This window comes from Lepus europaeus, chromosome 10, assembly GCF_033115175.1.
Source record: "Lepus europaeus isolate LE1 chromosome 10, mLepTim1.pri, whole genome shotgun sequence".
NCBI lineage: Eukaryota > Metazoa > Chordata > Mammalia > Lagomorpha > Leporidae > Lepus > Lepus europaeus.
This window is the reverse complement of record NC_084836.1, coordinates 120417436-120436527: the sequence shown is the minus strand read 5'-3', so window position 1 is coordinate 120436527 and position 19092 is coordinate 120417436. Positions and strand designations below refer to the sequence as shown.

At 49.2% G+C, this 19092-nt stretch overlaps 1 protein-coding gene across 3 annotated transcripts in view; it reads right to left on the bottom strand.

The window, feature by feature from the left end:
* The window catches only part of RTF2 (replication termination factor 2), a 32659-nt gene extending 17474 nt beyond the window's left edge, over window positions 1-15185 (bottom strand). For 2 of the 3 annotated variants that reach the window (XM_062204396.1, XM_062204397.1), the window contains exons 1-5: window positions 15035-15184; window positions 12106-12200; window positions 11049-11142; window positions 8725-8864; window positions 5484-5562 (exon numbers count right to left, since the gene is read on the bottom strand). In XM_062204396.1, coding sequence (XP_062060380.1) covers window positions 5484-5562; window positions 8725-8864; window positions 11049-11142; window positions 12106-12200; window positions 15035-15103 — 477 coding nt within the window. In that variant the 5' untranslated portion in view covers window positions 15104-15184. Of the gene's footprint in view, window positions 1-5483; window positions 5563-8724; window positions 8865-11048; window positions 11143-12105; window positions 12201-15034 lie in introns of all 3 variants that reach the window. The other variant, XM_062204398.1, reaches the window with a different exon arrangement.
* Between the last annotated feature and the right edge of the window lie 3907 nt (window positions 15186-19092).

Below are 19092 nucleotides of genomic sequence, written 5' to 3'. Positions count from 1 at the left end.
TGGCTTTCTCACTGCCTCCACTCTGTTCCCTGCGTGGAAATCAGAGGGCACTGGACCAGAGAGGAGAGAATGGGAAATGACCCCTTCCTGCAAGCATCCCGAACGAGGTCAGAAATATGCTACCAATGAGACTTCCAGTGGCTACAGGCCACTTTTACAGCTTTGGGGAAGAAATCACCACAGGACACAACTCAAGTGACCACCGGGGCAGGAACAGAAGCACCTGGAAGGCCAACTGCTTCCGTGAGCAGAGCCTGAGAACCAGACTTCTCCACATGCGTAGAGCCAGATTCAAGCTGCCGTCAACAACACACCATGGTCTGGAGGCCTGGATGCTACTGTGTATGAGCTAATCAAGAATAAACTCCCACTGATGAAAATGTGCTGATCAAAAATGGCCCAGGTCAGCCAAGAACAGTGTAACTTCAGGATGACAATCCCACAGTATGTTTCTTCTAAAAGTTTTGTCTATAATTTTATTATTTATTTGAGGGAGACAGAGAGTGGGTGCGTGAGCAAGAAAGTACTCGCATCTGCTGCTTCTCTCTCCAAATGCCCACAATGGCTGGGGCTGAGGGAGGCTGAAGCTAGGAGCCGGGAACTCAACCCAGGTCTTGAGAGTCTATTTCTCTGAGTAAAATGAAATTAATCTGGAGAGGGAAACACAAGGTCTTCAGAAAGCTGCCCTAAACTTCTGTAATCTTTTTTTTTTTTTTAAGATTTATTTATTTATTTACTTGAAAGGCTGAGGCAGAGAGAAGTCTTCCATCTGTTGGTTCACTCCCCAAATGGCTACAATGGCTGCAGCTGGGCCGATCTAAAGCCAGGAGCCAGGAGCTTCTTCCTGGTCTCCCACACGGGTTCAGGGGCCCAAGCACTTGGGCCATCTTCTATTGCTTTCCCGGGCCATAGCAGAGAGCTGGATTGGAAGTGGAGCAGCCGAGACTCGAACCTGTGCCCATATGGGATGCCAGCACTGCAGGCAGCGGCTTTACTTGCTACACCACAGTGCTGGCCCCTTAATTTCATTTCAATGTCAATGCATAGTTACTCAGTCTTCGAAGAGGGCTTTGCAAGGGTCTCTGCCCAGCAGGACTGCAGAGAGGAAGCAGAGACCCAGGGAGACAGCGAGGGCGGCAGACCTGGGATCTGGACCAGGCAGGCTAGCGAGTCCAGGCCACCACTGCATCATCTTTCCTCATGCCAAGAAGCGTGGATTCCAACACACCTGCCCCCAGCAGGCTCAAACCCCACAATGAAAGAAGCTTCCTGCACAAGCCACTTCAGTCAAGCATGGCAAAATAAAGACAATAAAAGTGGCATAAAGGCACAGTGGAGCAGGCAGTGTGAGACGCCCGCTTCAGTGGAGTGTCCAGGGAGGGATGAGCAGGGAGGCTGACAGGCCAGGAGCTCTTCTCACGTGTCCTGCGATTCCCTGAGGCCTGACAGTCACCAGATCATAAAGATGGCAGACATGAAGGAGGCCAAAGCCAGAAAAGGCTTTGGTGCAGCTGACCACTTTGGGGGTGCACCCCTCCCCCTCAGCTTAACTCTTCCCCCTCCCTTTCCACCACCTCCATGAAAAGAGCATAAAGAAGCCACAAGTCTGCATTTTTTTGTCTTACTGCTGACTTTGAAACACTGACCGCTCCATTCACCTATCTACTAAGCCTAACTAAACAAGAAAAGCCAGGAAACTCGCAGGCCAAACACTACTTACTGATCACACCCCTAGTGTCTCCATCAGCAATTCTCTACCTTCACTGAGTACACAAACCATCTGGGCTCTCGGGGTAAAATGCAGATTCTGTTTCAGTAGGTCTGGGAGGCCTAAGAGTATGTCTTACATACAGACAGACAATTCCAAGGTGATGCCAAGACTGCAGGTCTGTGGCTCATGCGTTGAGTAACAAGCACATCATTTACTTGGCAACCTGTAATTACCCCCAATGTGTTTTGTATCTTAAGAAGCAAAGAACACAGTGGGGAATACAATTAATTTTTTGGCTAATGATTTGTTTATAGTAAAACAAAAAAACCTAGCAACTACATCTCTGCACTCTGTTTACTGAAATCAAGTAGGCACACCTTCTGTTAGAACACGGAACCAGATCTATTTCAAACCCTCAAGTTTCTTCCAGTGAGCTGAAAAGTCAGATTATTGGTGAAACTGTGGGCTGTGCAAAGAAAACACTCACCCAAAACGCCACAGCAGTTCCTGGCACTGTTCCTAGGCGCGGACTTCTCTAAATTTCAGATGCGACAGTAATGCAGCACGTCGTGAAGTCTCACATGACGACAGATTACAAATGCAACAGAGGCTGCGACGATCAGAACGGGGCTGCAAACTTCCTGTGTCTGCACTGCGTCCCAGCAGGTCACTCACATCTGCAGAGGTGCTGCTGCCAGCAAACTTGCTGCTCCGCCACTGATAAAAGTAGGGCACACACAACCAGGCCATGCCCTGACCACACGCCTATGCTACCAGCTGTGTGTTTAGTACACTCTGATCACTGGTTCAGCGGGCACTTCTACTTAGAAAATACAAAAGCTTACCCTAAGACAGCACGCTCTGCTACACTGGTAGCAGCCTCACGCATCTCGTCTTCCCCTGTGTTTTGACTGCATCAAGAGGCCACGTCGAGTGACTGGTCCACACCTTCTGGGTGTGTGTATGTACACTATGACGCTCACCCACAATGATGAAACCTCTGAACGATGCAATTCTTAGAACATAACCCTGTCATTAAGCAAGGCATGGATGTATTTAAAAAAATTAAAATACATGTTTTAGGTCTTGGCCCTATGGCTTATTCTTCTTCCATTCCCATTTGCATGCTGCACAGCGGTTCCCGGAACTGCACCTGTCTGGCAGAAATGGCTGGTGTGTGCCCCTTCTTGCTGGGCACACAGTTAAGACTACATTCCCCAAGCTTGCTCCCGCACAGTCACATGTGACCACATGACTGAGTTCTGGCCAACAGAATGTGAACAGAAAAGTGTGTGTCACTTCCAGGCTTAGCCCATAAAAGACTTGGAAGGCAGATGCTCCAACCTCTTCCTCATCAAGTCAACAAAGGGAAGAGGACTCCAGAGGGCAGAGCCCCAAAGCAGTGAGAGCTGACTCTTCAAGTTACTCTGGAAGAAAGCTGCCCAACCAGGAACTTTTGCTGCATTTGTCCCTGGAATTCTTTTTTTTTTTTTTTTTTTTTTAAAGATTTACTTATTTATTTGAAAGGCAGAGTTACACAGAGGCAGAGAGAAAGACAGGTCTTCCATCCACTGGTTCACTTCCCAAATGGCCACAATGGCCAGATCTGGGCCAATCCAAAGCCAGGAGCCAGGAGCTTCTTCCAGGTCTCCCACATGGGTTCAGGGGCCCAAGGACCTGGGCCATCTTCTACTGCTTTCCCAGGCCATAGCAGAGAGCTGGATGGGAAGTGGAGCAGCTGGGACTCAAATAGGCACTCATATAGGATGCCAGAACTGCAGGCAGTAGTTTTACCTGCTACGTCACAGTGCCGGCCCCTACCCCTGGAATTTGAGCACTGTTTGTTTAGCAGTTAGCCCAAATCAACAGACTTAGTGCTACTAATTTTAGAAACTTTAAATTAGGAATTGGGGTTTGACTCTTGGTAACAGCATGAATTCATCATTTCATTCATTCATTTTAAGCTGTTATATTTACAATGCTGGATCTTAAAGGAACCATCTGAGACTTTTCTGTAATTGCTTCATTTCATATGTTAGACTCTGAGGGCGAGAGAGGGGCAGTGACACTGTCAAGGCCAGAGCTGGTGTGCGAGCCAAACAGACATACACAGGCTCTCCACATGGGCTGTGCTGCGGCCCAAATGTGCTCCCTCAAAGGCCACGTTAGGTAGTCAAACCCCATCGCAGTGGTGCTTGGAGGTGGGGCTTTTCGAGGCTTTGTTTCCAGAGGGATGATTCTAAAACTAGCACATATCCAGTCTGGATGAAGGCTGCCCTCTGGCCTTCCACTACTCTCAGAATAACATCCAGAAGTACCGACGTGGCCACCTCCTGTGGGGTGGCCTTGCTAGCTCTCCTCCTCCTCTCCTGCTCTCTCCCCAGCTACTTTCTGTTCCTGGAACTGGCTAAGTCCTCTGTCACTTCTGAGCTCCTACACATGCAGTTCCTGCTGCCCATGCTTTACTGGCCGGCCCCTCAGTCCCCTCAGGACTTACTTAAACCTCCAGAGATGCCTTTGCTGACCACCACTACGGGGGCCGCCCTCCCTCCACTGCACCACTCCGTGTGTTTCCTTCCAGTCATCTGCCCTGTTCACGTAGCTGAGTGTGCATCTCTGCAACGGGCAGAGACCTCCATGGATCTTCTCCAAAGGACAGCCCACCCAGCAGTACCTAGGACAGGGCCTGGCCCGGAGCAGGTGCTCAATGAAGTCTGCTGCCTGGAAGAATAATTCACAAAAAACAACAGGGGTCTGGCCGGCGCCGTGGCTCAACAGACTAATCCTCCGCCTTGCGGCGCCGGCACACCGGGTTCTAGGCCCGGTCGGGGTGCCGGATTCTATGCCGGTTGCCCCTCTTCCAGGCCAGCTCTCTGCTATGACTCGGGAGTGCAGTGGAGGATGGCCCAAGTGCTTGGGCCCTGCACCCCATGGGAGACCAGGAGAAGCACCTGGCTCCTGGCTTCGGATCAGCGCGGTGCGCCGGCCGCAGCGTGCCGGCCGCGGCGGCCATTGGAGGGTGAACCAACGGCAAAAGGAAGACCTTTCTCTCTGGCTGTCTCTCTCACTGTCCACTCTGCCTGTCAAAAAAAAAAAAAAAAAAAAAAAAAGGGGGGTCTAATGAAACCCTGATCCCATCAGAACTACTGGCATCTGTGACATTACATTAAAGGCCAGGCCGGCAACACAGCAAAGACACAAATGCTCTGGGCTCCAGCAGCAACACTGTTAGAGCAAAGCCATCAGCACCCCTCCACGTGAGCCGAGGATACAAACTCTCCGACCGAGTTAACCTGCTCACTCACATAGCACTCACTGAGGGCATGCTCCAGAGACAGAGATGAACAAGCCTTGGACCTTGGCCCTGAAAACTCAGTCCGGTGGGTCTCCTGACACATAAATCCATCATCGACATAATACAATATTGACAAATTACACGATGGTGGGGTGACATAACAAGGTGCCCAGGGAATGAGGAAGAACTCGCCAAGGAAGCCGGAACTCAGGCACTAAGGCTCACGGCAGGACATGGGGCAAGAGGCGCGTTCACCAACAGCCCGGATGTGGTGGTCTGACCTGGCCAGGTGCTGCTGGGCACTGAGTCTGAACCTCTAGCAATGAAGAACCATGGAAGAGTTTTAAGCAGAGAGGTAACTTACTGAATCTGTTTCAGAAAGAACTTAAGGCTATTTAATGACAGAGGGAGGGACCCTAAGCCATCTGATTTCCTCAGCTACTAAGAACAAACAAATTGGATATGTCAAGAACTCACCGTGTGGCAAACTTCTGCTTTTATCTCTTTCAAAGCTCGTTCAGAAAACACACAACCACAGCACCGGAGGAAGCAAAACCTGGAGGAAGAGTGCAACATGGAGAAGACAAATAAGAACTTAAAAAACTTGCCCACATTGTCAATTAACATTTGTTGGGTTTACACAAAGGCCAAGAACCACAAAGACAAGAAAAAGGTTACATTTTATTACATTTAAAAAAAAGTGTGGGGGTCAGCGTTGTGGTGCAGCCAGTTAAAGCCTCTGCCTGTGACCCAAGCGACCCATATGCGCATCAGTTCCAGACCTGGCCGCCTCACTTCTGAGCCAGCTCCCTGCTAATGCGCTTGGGAATGCAGCAGAACATGGCACCAGTGCTTGGGCCCCTGCACTCAAGTGGGAGACCCGGAAGAAGCTCTGGGCTCCTAACTGGCCTGGCCCAGCCCTGGCCATTGTGGCCATTTTGGTGGTGAACCAGTAGATGAAAGATCTCTGTGTGTCTCCTCCTCTCTCTGTAACTCTTTCAAAAAAATTTATAAACTACTTATCAAATAAATATAAAACCACAAATATAAAAAGTCAAGAGGCAGAACAGACACTTGGGGAATATTTTAAATAATGAGATTAAATGGTTAATTTAACGAATATTCAAAGCCCTCCACCCCACCCACCCCCCTTTTTAAAAGGTTTTATCTACTTCTTTGAAAGGACAGATAGAATCTTCCATCTGCTGGTTCACTCCCCAAATGGCTGCAATAGCTGAAGCTAGGCCAGGCCAAAGCCAGGAGCCAGGAGCTTCTTCCTGGTCTCTCACTTGGGTGCAGGGACCCAAGCACTTGGGCCATCTTCTACTGCTTTCCCAGGTGCATTAGAAGGGAGCTGGATCCAAAGTAGAGCTGCTGGGACTCAAACCAGCGGCCATATACAGAGGCTATTTGGAAAGAATACATATGTGTTCATGTTTGTCTACAAAGGCATGGGGAAGTCTGGATATAGGTGGGACAAAGAGAAGTGGAATTAGTCACAAAACAGCTAATAATGCTACCTTTGGAGCTAGGTTTTGGGGAGAGGGGAATAAAGCATTACTACGTTTTACTTTATGGATTCCTTTGAAAGTGACACAGTGGAATGCTCTCTAATTTCCCAGGGATTAGAGCAGATACAGAGTGCCTCAATAAAAATCCAATCAAGAATATTATAGTAAATTTATTAGATGTTGTTTACAACAAGAAAAAAAATCCTATCTTATAAATGTTTAGTAATTATTAGGAAATTACTTTTCTGTAGCCAAAGTCTCAATGTTTTTATTATACTAGCAATTTATTAGTATTTTTCTGTATACTTAAATCTTTACTACAAAAACTTTACTAAATATGTAAACTAATCCAAAAATCCATTTCCTGGTGCAGAGGCACTATTAATCACAGGAGGACAAAGCCAAAATAGGCAGAGCTCAATTAGGCGGGAAGAGAAAAACGAGAAGAGACAAACCAGCAGATGAAAGGAAAAACCCAGGGGAACTTACAGTCAGGACAACAGGCTCAAGGTAACTCCTGTTCACGACCCCACGGCTGAGCCTGGTCCTACTGAGTTCCCCTTTCGGGGTGAGCCACGGTTTTCTTGAGAAGAAGTGGGAAACCAGACACAAAAGGTCACATATTGTGTGATTTTGTGCTCAGGAAATATTGGAAGAGGCAGAGCCATTGAGACAGACAGCAGATTGGCAGTTGCCAGGTTTTTTATTTACATGTTTACTTTTAGTGATAAAAATGTTTTGGAAGAAGACAGAGGTGATACTGCATGACAGGGTCAATGTGCTGAACGCAAGGGACGTCCATTTAAAACGGTCAAATTTGGGCTGCGTGACTTTCACTTCAACACATAGATGTAAATAAATAAAATATAAAAAGCAGGACAAGATTACGTACGAGTCTAGTTCCTCAGTGAATTCCCTGCTTGACCCAAATGGTGAAGCTTAAGAGAAAGTCCTAAATGATTTAAATTCGGATATTTGAAGAATATAAACTCTGAAAGCAACAGGTCTTTGGGGCTCATGTCTTATTTCTCCCCCAGTACACAACGCAGCTGGCAATTAGCTTCTCTGGTGCGGTGCAGTCTGCCACACATCACACACAGCCTGGCATGAGAGAAGGTGCCCACATACATGTTAAATGAATGCACTCAAATGTGCCAGAGCGTGCGTGATCAGGCAAGCTCATAGCCCAACGACAGTCTTCACTTACTTGAGCTGCTCTCCCCCTGCCCCTTTCCTGAATGAAACAAGTAAAAAATGCTGCCCTTCAGTATGCTGTGTGTTAAATAGAGGATTCCGGAAGACTGCCTGCTACCAAAGACACTTCTGAATGGTGGGAGACAACTTGTGAAAAGGCACCAAATCTCATCAACATGTGTATTTTTAAAAGAAAACACACCATCACTCGTATTTGCTAAATAAATTTTATCTACTGTAAGGTTTCCCATGCGTTAGTCGGGATTTCTCAGCTACAAGTTCATGGCAAGTCATCCTATCTGCTCGGTCTTCAGCCGCCTGACAACCACGTTCTGTAACACCGTATGGCACTGTGGAAGTTTTCCCCACTCTAAGGAATGGCACATGCTCGATGGGCAGCAACTGCCCCCTGCTTCTGTCCCCTAGGAAGAGATGAACAAATAACTAAACTCAGATCTCAAACAGGTCATTTGAGAACTTTCTAGAAACCTGAGCTTTTCCTACTCTCAAGAACAGTGGATCAGGCCAGCGCTGTGGTGCAGTGGGTTAACGCCCTGGCCTGAAGCACCAGCATCCCATATGGGCGCCGGTTCTAGTACCGGCCTCTCCACTTCCAATCCAGCTCTCTGCTATGGCCTAGGAAAGCAGTAGAGGATGGACCAAGTGCTTGGGGCCCTGCACCCACGTGGGAGACCCGGAGGAAGCTCCTGGCTCCTGGCTTCAGATTGGTGTAGCTCCAGCCATTGCAGCCAATTGGGAAGTGAACCATCAGATGGAAGACCTCTTTCTCTCTTTCTGTCTCTCCTCTCTCTATGTAACTCTGACTTGCAAATAAATAAATCTTTAAAAAAAAAAAAAAGTACAGTGTATCTGAAAGTCCCAGGACAACAGCTGACAGGAAGAACCCCCGGATGCCAGGGAAATCTGTGGGACTACTAAGCTCCCGCAGAAGTCTCCGCGGGCCTGTGTCACTCACCAGCCCCCACGTCACCCACACCGTGTCCACGACTGACCTGTGCCGCCCATTCATCTCCAGGCCCACCACGGGGCAGATGAAACGTGCTCGCTGGAGGTCGTCGTGCTTGTCACCTTTTGTGCTTTCTTTATCCCCCTCCCAGGCTGGATTATCAGAAAGCTTCAGTTCTGTCACATTCTGTAAAAACCATTAATGTTTTTAAGAATTCATCTGGCAAAGAGATCATCTTTCCCCCTAATGATTGATTAAATCAACGGAGGAGTGGCTCTTCTAGTACCTTCCCAACCCAGCCTCTTTGGGATACTTTCCTTTGGCCATCAGGAGACATGGACATAAAAGTAAATCACTAATTGTATAGAAAACAAAATTTTTATAACAATCTTTATTTATTTATTTGAGATAGAGTGTTCCCATCCTCTGGTTCACTCCCCAAACACCCACAATGGCCAAGGCGGGGCTGGGCTGAAGTTGGGAGCCAGAAAGTCAATCCAAGGGGCTGGCGCTGTGGCGCAGCGGGTAAAGCCGCCACCTGCAGTGCCGGCATCCCATATGGGCGCCAGTTTGAGTCCCAGCTGCTCCACTTCCGATCCAGCTCTCTGCAAAAGCAGAAGATGGCTCAAGTCCTTGGGCCCCTGCACCCGCATGAAGACCCGGAAGAAGCTCCTGGCTCCTGGCTTCAGATCGGCTCAGTTCTGGCCATTGTGGCCAACTGGGGACTGAATCAGTGGATTGAAGACCTCTCTCTCTCTCCCTCCCTCACCTCTCTCTGTGTAACTCTGACCTTCAAATAAATAAATAAATCTTAAAAAAAAAAAAAGAAAAAGAAATCAGCTTCGCAAGTGTTTGCTTTAGTGGCTCTGCTCTAGCATTCAAGGCATTTCTTCATATTTAACCAGGTCATTTTGAGTTCACCCTTTGAGAGCTGAGTGCCTTACAAGGAAAGCCACCCTTCACGTATGCCACCTGCTTCCTGGCGCCAGCTAACACGCCTCTCATCACGCTCTCTGCCAGCAGTGTTGGTGGTCTGCCATTCACATATGCCACCTGCTTCCTGGCGACAGCTAACACGTCTCTCATCACGCCCTCTGCCAGTGGTGTTGGTGGACTGCTCACTGTCAGTAATGATGACTTCATGTATCTGCACTGTTTGATTTGAATCCTTTTTCTTTTTTATTTCAACTTTTTGGAGTTTTCTTAAACATTAAAGGTTCAATCATATATTGTATGTGTGTTTAAGAACAGAATTGTAGGATCTAATTTCAATAATAACAATTTTGAGGTTATTTCAAGCAACCATTGGTTTTTCAGGATGAATTTCTTCCAAGGAAAGAGAAAACTATAAAATCAGTATGACAATTTCTATAGCACTACCACTGGCAACATTTCAGAGTTATTAATTTGCCTGAAATGAACATATCCTATAATCAGTTGAATAAATCAAACAAAAACATCTAATATATTAAAGAGGGAAAAAGAAAAAGGAAAAACCTGAATTCTCAGATCAGAAGCCAAGGGAACTGGTCCTGGTTTAAGCATCTTAACAACCTGCCATGAGACCCCATGGGAATTACGGACAGGGAGATGAGGGGTTTGACTAGGCTGACTGATGCTTGTCAGAGTCACTAACTTTCCAAATTTTCCTCACTCATTAAATTTGAAAAATTTTGTTTCCTAAACCAACTTTATTAAGAAAACCCATTTTTATACTTTTAAAAAGAATTTTCAGAGCAGATGTTTAGTCTAGCATTTAAGACTCCCACCTCCCACACTGGAGGGCCTGCATTCAACTTGTGGCTCCAGCTCCTAACTCTAGCTTCCTGCCAATGCAAACCTGGAAGGCAGGTAATTAGGTTCTCGCTACCCACACGAGAGACCTGGATTGAGTCCTGGCTCCCAGCTTTGGCCCTGGTCCAACCCCAGCTGTTGTGGGCATTTTGGAAGTAGAACAGCAAATGAGTGCTTGCTCTCTCTGCCTGTCTTAAAAATTTGAAAAATAAAAAAGCAAACAAACAGGAAGACAACTTCAGCTGCTATCTAGCTACACAAAATTCTCTCATTTTATGAAAGTGTCTTCCAATCCCAAATCGTAGCCAGTCTAATCACAAGAAGAACGCCTCGTAACCCTCACACAGCACATCCCAGATTTTCAAAGCATATGCACACACAAGATAGCACAACAGGTTTACAGTGCAGCAAGCACGGGTGTGGGAACTCCTGGCCTCCTCCCAAGGTCACAGCTGGATGAGGTGGCTGCATGGGACCAGACGCCCAAATCTCCGCGTTTGGTCTGTGACATGCGTGAATTCTGTACAATTACCCTCAGCTGCTGACACCCAGACACTCTGGAATCACCTGTCTCACCTTAATGCTCTTGATGTGAGACGCTGCCTTCCCAAGAGCCTTTTCAGCAGACTTGTCCAGCAGAAATTCAATGACAGCGTCTTTGTTATAAAGTCTGCAACAATAAGGATTCGTTCAAATAGGGCAGCAACAATCAACTTTGAACCAACAAACACAACAGGCAGAATCAATTGAACATAATCTGAAAGTCCTGCACATTTGATAAACCTTCTTTCACTAACAAGACACAGACACTGTGTAAACCAAGGCCGGCACATTGGAGCACCAGGGCTGAATGCAATGCAAAGAGGGATTCTGAAAATCCCAAATTCAATTTAAAAGTATGATTTCATCTTTCTTCAAAAATAAAAATCAGAAGACTTGGAATCACGAGGCCCAGGCTGTTTAACAGAAAGAACTGGCTGGAACTGAGTAGCAGCTGGTTCTCCACACCTCTCCCTGCTATACCTCATGTGGGTCCTGCGTGCATTTATGTTTATAATTTAACTCCTATTGGCCTCTGAGTTTTCATATCACAATTTTTTTTTTTTTTTTGACAGGCAGAGTGGACAGTCAGAGAGAGACAGAGAGAAAGGTCTTCCTTTTTGCCGTTGGTTCACCCTCCAATGGCCGCCGCGGTAGGCGCACTGCGGCCGGCGCACCGCGCTGTTCCGATGGCAGGAGCCAGGTGCTTATCCTGGTCTCCCATGGGGTGCAGGGCCCAAGCACTTGGGCCATCCTCCACTGTACTCCCTGGCCACAGCAGAGAGCTGGCCTGGAAGAGGGGCAACCAGGATAGAATCCGGTGCCCCGACCGGGACTAGAACCCGGTGTGCCAGCGCCGCAAGGCAGAGGATTAGCCTGTTAAGCCACGGCGCCGGCCTCATATCACAAATTTTTAAATAAACCAAATGGATTAGGAGAGTGCAGGATTATGTTCAGAACCAGGGAATGACAATCTGTGCTTCACAAAATTTGCTTGGAATAATTCCTACTGGTGAAACAAGAAATGCACTCAGACATTCAATTAATTAAAATCATTAAATAAACTCATCTTGATTAAGTAAAGGGACCATACCTGCCCAGTTCACAGGCAACTATCGGTCGTCTTAATATTTCTTGACTTAGAGTACAATAGTTCCACTGGGCCACTAATTCAGCATCTTTGTCAACCTAGAAAAGATGACAAGAAATCCTTTTAATTAGTTTTACCTCTGAAAGATACATGGTCCAGCATTACACATAAAAATTTATCAATAGTACCATACTGTGATGATTTTTGTTTTTTAAATAAAAAAAAAAATGGCATATGAAGATGGGATTTTAAAAGTCACAATAATTAACACTACGTCAAATAATGCCTGTCTAAATGTGTCAAATACAAAGAACTGTCACTGAACTGTTTATGCAGGCTACATACAAATATTAACGTTTGCACGTTTGCATCTTTTTTTTTTTTTTTTTCTGACAGGCAGAGTGGATAGTGAGAGAGACAGAGAGAGAGAAAGGTCTTCCTTTTTGCCGTTGGTTCACCCTCCAATGGCCGCTGCGGCCGGCGCATCTTGCTGATCCGAAGCCAGGAGTCAGGTGCTTCTCCTGGTCTCCCATGCGGGTGCAGGGCCCAAGCACGTGGGCCATCCTCCATTGCCTTCCCAGGCCATAGCAGAGAGCTGGACTGGAAGAGGGGCAACCAGGATAGAATCTGGCACCCCAACTGGGACTAGAACCCGGTGTGCCGGCACCGCAAGGCAGAGGATTAGCCTGTTAAGCCATGGCGCCAGCCAAAGTTTGCATCTTAATACTAAACTGTGCTGGCCACACAGAAAAAAAAGCGACCAAGCACGTGAATTTCTAACCGCGGGACAGGCTCCAAAGTTATAGCATAATTTAAAGGCCAAGAATTCAGAAGACAGGTGATTTTTTTTCAAAGTTCAGCACAAATACTATATAAATCTTTATAAAATGACCAATTTAACAGGAATAAATGCTTTTAGTTTATTCACTAAGGGACTTATCAAATCGTGTCTCCTGTTCTGCTCTGAATGTCCCCATCAAAACACACTGAAGACCAAGAGCTGCTCAAGTCCTTTCACAGAACACGGTTCTCTCAGGAGTGGCTCTGTCATCGAAGCCCGTCTGTCTCCTGCGGGAACTCCCTCTGGCTGGTGACCCACTGCGCCACCCTGGTCCCCTGCACAGAGTCCCCGCCAGATGTGGTGGCTCAGCCTCAGCCTTCAGCCTTCAGAGCTGTAAGAGAGCGCTTCTTTCCTTTATAAATGACCTGGCTTTCAAGTATTCTATTATAGCAACAGGACACAGCCTAAGGCACCCACACGGTGAAAATCCAGATGGAAGACCCTCCACAGCTCTCAGCCCACTCAACATTTTTACCCTTATAATATTTCATGTCCCATTTTTAATGCCAAATATGACTACTATAACAGGATGGCACGACTGGCATATAAACAAGGAGAAAAAAGGGGGGGGGGAATCCCCTGGAATTGAATTTTTTTTAAAGATTTATTTATTTATTAATTTGAAAGAGTTACAGAGAAGCAGAGGCAGAGACAGAGAGAGAGCGAGCGAGAGAGAGAGAGAGGTCTTCCATCCGCTGGTTCACTCCCCAGATGGCTGGAACGTCCAGAGTTGTGCCAATCCGAAGCAAGGAGCTTCTTCCGGGTCTCCCACACGGGTGCAGGGGCCCAAGGACTTGGGCCATCTTCTACTGCTTTCCCAGGCCATAGCAGAGAGCTGGATGGGAAGTGGAGCAGCCCGGATCCAAACCAGCACCCATATGGAATGCCGGCACTGCAGGCGGTGGCTTTACCTGCTATGCCACAGCGCCGGCCCCTGGAACTGAATTTTTACAGCAACAACTGCTTAAGTGCACTGTGCTGAGTACTTCCCGCGACTTAACCCTGGGTCAGTATTTCTCCCTTTGTGGATGGGGATACTGAGGCACCAAGGTCAGGTTACCTGCCAAGGCCAGGCAGCAAAATAGGAGCTGGAATAAGAACCCGGAGAGGTGGGCCCTCCCCACCATGCTCTTAACCATTTCTCTCTGTTATCTAAAAAATGAAATACGACAACCACCATTCTATTCCTCCCTCAGATCCAAGAGGTGCAAGTCTGGCAACTAATACAGGTTTTCCCAAGATGCGCTGCAGAAGGCCAGAGACCTGCCACCAGGGGGAAAGATCCACATTTTTAAAAAAGGATACAGACTAAGAAGCCACACTCAGCAAGCCTGGGAGCCAGTTTCCGGACCCCCTACCTCCTGCAACCACGGCCCTTCCCTGACCCAAAAAAAAAACACTTGGGGGAAAAGTCACAAATGACTCCTCATCCGGGGGCTTCAAAATTGATTCTCCACCCAAAAACAACCCTGAAAAATGCCCCCTCCTCCACCCCACGTCTTTCCGGAGCAAGGTTTTGGGGTACAGCAACCCTCTGCCGTTCCGACACTCGCCTCCTTCCAAGCACCCGGGCAAAGAACGGATGACGCAACGATCTTCGTGCAGATCGCTGCAGGGCGACGAACCGCTAGGAGGGGATGAGAGGCTCGGCCCGCGGAGCTGGGGCAGAATGAAGGGCTGGGGGTGGGGCGGGAGAAGCGGTCGGGAAAACAGGGCCTGCTCTCAGCAGTCGATGGAAGCGATACCATTCGCTCCATTCCCAGTGATAATTAGGGATCAGACATCCAGGTGTTCAAGTTACTGTGCCAGGAGCCCTGCCATCCGGGGCTCCCGTCTTGTAGGGGACTGTGCGGCCGTCCTGAAAGCTACATGAGACCCCCCATTGTTAAGCGAGCTGTCCAGGGAACAGCCCTAGAAAGCACTCAACAAATGTCGTTATTAATATAATTGCGGATTCCGAGTCCCCTAAGTGGGATCAAAGAGCGCAGCCAGGTCCGGAAACACGGCGGGCTCCCGGTCCCGCTCCGCTCGCTCCCTACGGCCGTCTGCACTCCCGCCCTCCCACATCCCCGCGCGGCGCGCGCAACTGACCTTCTCAACCTTCTTCGGCCCCTTCACTAGCTCATGCCTCTTGGGAATTGTTCCTCCGTCGCAACCCATGGCGAACCAGGCGTCACCGACACCAGCAAAACCCCAAAGCAGCCACTTCCGGGGTCTCCGGCGACAGCCGCAGCACTTCCGGCGCGCCCGGTGACGCGGCACGCCGGTCGCGACGCAGTGAGGCGGTGGGCGGGGCCGTCGCGAAGCCGCGGTTACTATGGCGAGCGTCGCCGGCAGCCGGGCGTGTCCCCGCGCGTGGGCTGTCGGGAGGCGGAGGCTGGGCAGGTGCCTCGCCTCCTCATTGCCGCGGGTCCCTGGCGTCTGGCGCTGGGTGGGATCTCTCCCAGGCTCGGGGGGACGGCCCGCGCGTGGGCTGTCGGGAGGCGGAGGCTGGGCAGGTGCCTCGCCTCCTCTTTGCCGCGGGTCCCTGGCGTCTGGCGCTGGGTGGGATCTCTCCCAGGCTCGGGGGGCGGCCCACGGGTCTCTACCCGCCCCAGCCTGCGTCGCCCTGTAGCTGCGAGGGGGATCTGTCGTTTCCGTGAGCCCTCGGGCCTTGAGAGCCCCCTGTGACCCGAGCGCGGGGTGCCGGGGTCGTGGGGCCCCTGCCTCCCGGAGGCCCGCGGCTGCGTGTTTGAGTGACTTGGCTTTCAGTTCCCTTTGTTGTCCCAAGCGAGCGTTGTTGCGGTGCCCAGCCGAGTTTTTCCTGAAGCTCGCGTTTAAAAAAAACGTTGTTAAGAAGCAGAGTAGTTACAGAAGATAGTTTTTAAAATTACTTTTTATTTATTTTCATTTTACTTGAAAGGCAGAGCAACAGAGAGAGAGAGAATCTCATCCTCTGGTTCACTCTCCAAATGGCAGCAACGGCCAGGGCTGGGCCAGGCTGAAGCAGGAGCCTGGAGCTCCATCTGCGTCTCTCGTGTGGGCTCCAGGGACCCAAGCCCGTGAGCCATCGCAGTAGCTGGGACTCAAGCCAGTCAGACTCCAAAGTGAGATGCAGGCCTCCAGAGTGGCCACGTAACTGCTGTGCCACACACGCCCCTTAGTTGTTGGTCTTTTGTTTGTTTTTAAGATTTATTTACATATTTGGAAGGCAGAGTTACAGAGAGGGAGAGACAGATCTTTCATCTGCTGGGTCACTTCCCAAATGCCTGCAAAAGTCAGAGCAGGGCCAAGCTGGAGCCAGGAGCCTGGGACTCCATCCAGGTCCCCCACCTGGGTGCCAGGACTCGAGCCCTCGGCCGTCTTCCCCGGCTGTCCCAGGTTCAAACGCTGAATTGGAAGTGCTGATATGGGAGGCTGGTGTCGCAGGCGGCAGCTTAACCAGCTGCGCCACAGCTCTGGTCCCGGTTCTAAATGGTGCAGTGCTGTCTGCACACCCTTCCCAAGGCTCGGGCCGTGTCACCCCCCGGGCCACAGCACGAATGATTCCTTGCAAAACCTTTGGTTGCTGTTAAGCTCTCGATCACCTCCATTGTTCCTCCAATCCTTGTAAGTATCGGGGGACCCCGCCTGCTGCCAGCAGAGTGTTCTGATTGGGTGTTGACCTAAGTGAAATATGTTGATTTAACTGAAACAGCCCTCTCCTTGTAACAGGTGCCCAGAAAATACGTGGATATGAAAACTTCAGGGTCTGTGAACACAGAGTGTGTCTGTTACTGTCGCCAGCAGGAGTTAAATATGGGAGTCAATAGCAATTAAAACGAAATAAACCCTTTAATCAGTTGTCTTCTCACTGGTTTAATGAATTTTTTAAAATGTTTATTTATTTTCATCTACTTAAAAGACAGAGATGGAGCTTCTACCCAGTGGTTCACACTCCAGTTGCCCACAACAGCCAGGGTTGGGCAAGGCCAAAACCAGGAGCCAGGAACTCCACTGGGTCTCCCACGCGGGGGCCAAGGGACCCAGGATGCATCAGCAGGAAACGAGAAGCAGAGGAGCCAAGCCAGGACTCCAACTGGCGCTCCAGTGGGGGACGCAGGGGTTCCGAGTGGCAGCTTAACCTGCTGCACCACGGCGGCGCTGGCCCTTTAGGGAGACGTTTTAATGCCAGTCCCAAGAATTCTATTTTCTTAAGGACAGGGACTTTGTATTTTCCCCTGTTGTGTCCTCAGTGCCTAGAAGAGTCTGGCATACTCAGCGAACCATCAGAAAGCACGAGACGCACTGAGACGGGTGACAAGCCCAGGTTTTGCTGCCCCTAAAACTGGGAACCTGCATAGCTCTGGGAGGCTGGCAACTCCATCCAAACCCTTGCACCAGGGCCTTGACCGAAACCTCGCGTGGCTCCCAGCAGCACAAAGCTGGGTCCCTAGGACGGCCGCAGACTCCCAGGGAAAGGTCTGCCAGGATGTTCCGCAGTGAGGTGCCAGCTGTGCCCGAGTTACAGCTGGGGCAGCTGGATTTCTCTCTTCCTCCTTGGTTTCCTCTTTGAGAAGTTTGGTTTCTAGGCCGTATTGTGCTTCTGACAGCTAGAACTTCCCTGTGGTTTTTCATCTTCACCAACAGCAACTGTTGTGTGTTGAGAGCTGGCTGCCGGCCCTCCCTGACTCAGCCGCCCCGGGAAGCAGGTGTCATTATTGCCTGCTTCCAGGACCCTCACTGAAGGAACCCATAGAGGACAGTCCCTTTCAGCAATCCCTAGGGACAACTTTATCCCCACTGAGCTGTGGGTTTGAGACAAAGGGGGAAAATGAAACCATGAAATAGGAAAACCATCATCCTCTAGGAAAACCGCTATTTCTTGGGGCCTGTGTAGGTTTGCAGCAGGTTAAGTCACCACCTGTGACAATAGCATCCAATATAAACGCTGGTTCAAGTCCAGGCAGCTCCACTTCCGACCCAGCTCCCTAGTAATGCATTAGGAAAGCCGTGGAAGATGGCCCAAGTCCTTGGGCCCCTGCCACCCACACGGGAGACCTGGGTGGAGTTCCAGGTTCCTGGCTTCATCTTGGCCCAGCCCTGGCCATTTGGGGAGTGAACTCATGACTGAAAGACCTCTCCCTCTTTCTGTAACCATGCCTTTCAAGTAAATAAATAAATCTTAAAAAAATATTTCTCAACCTTTCTGAAGTCGCTGGATCTAAGAATTCAATGCAAACTTTAGACAGATGCCCTAGAAAAATATCTATCAGCACATAGGGAATGTTGCATAAGTAATACGTGTTTGTATTCCATTCACAGCCCCTGAGGCCGAGACAAAGAATCAGTTATTTAAACGCTATTACCATAGTTCCCACGTAACTTTTCTGTTGTCCAGGGCTTGATTTCCTGATAGTTCTGTGCAAACATCCTTAGAATTCTGTCTGAAAAAAGCTGAAAACTGACTAAAAATTCATCTGAAGAGGTGGCATAATTAGAGAATTTTTAAATTTTTTTATTAAATTTTTTTAAAGATTTATTTGGCTGGCACCGCAGCTCAATAGGCTAATCCTCTGCCTGCGGCACCGGCACCCCGGGTTCTAGTCCCGGTTGGGGCGCTGGATTCTGTCTGGGTTGCCCCTCTTCCAGTCCAGCTCTCTGCTGTGGCCAGGGAGTGCAGTGGAGGATGGCCCAAGTGCTTGGGCCCTGCACCCCATGGGAGACCAGGAGAAGCACCTGGCTCCTGCCTTAGGATCAGCGCGGTGCGCCGGCTGCAGCGCACTGGCCATGGCGGCCATTGGAGGGTGAACCAACAGCAAAAGGAAGACCTTTCTGTCTCTCTTTCACTGTCCACTCTGCCTGTCAAAAAAAAAAAAAAGATTTATTTTATTTATTTGAAAGACAGAGTTACAGAGAGAGGTAGAGACAGAGGGGTCTTCCATCCACTGGTTCACTCTCCAGATGGCCACAATGGCTGGAGCTAAGCTGATCCGAAGCCAGGAGCCAGAAGCTTCTTCCGGGTCTTCCACGCGGGTGCAGGAGCCCAAGGACTTGGGCCATCTTCCACTGCTTTCCCAGGCCATAGCAGAGAGCTGGATCAGAAGAGGAGCAGCCGGGACTAGAACTGGCACCCATATGGGATGCTGGTGCTTCAGGCCAGGGCGTTAACCCACCTAGCCACAGCGCCG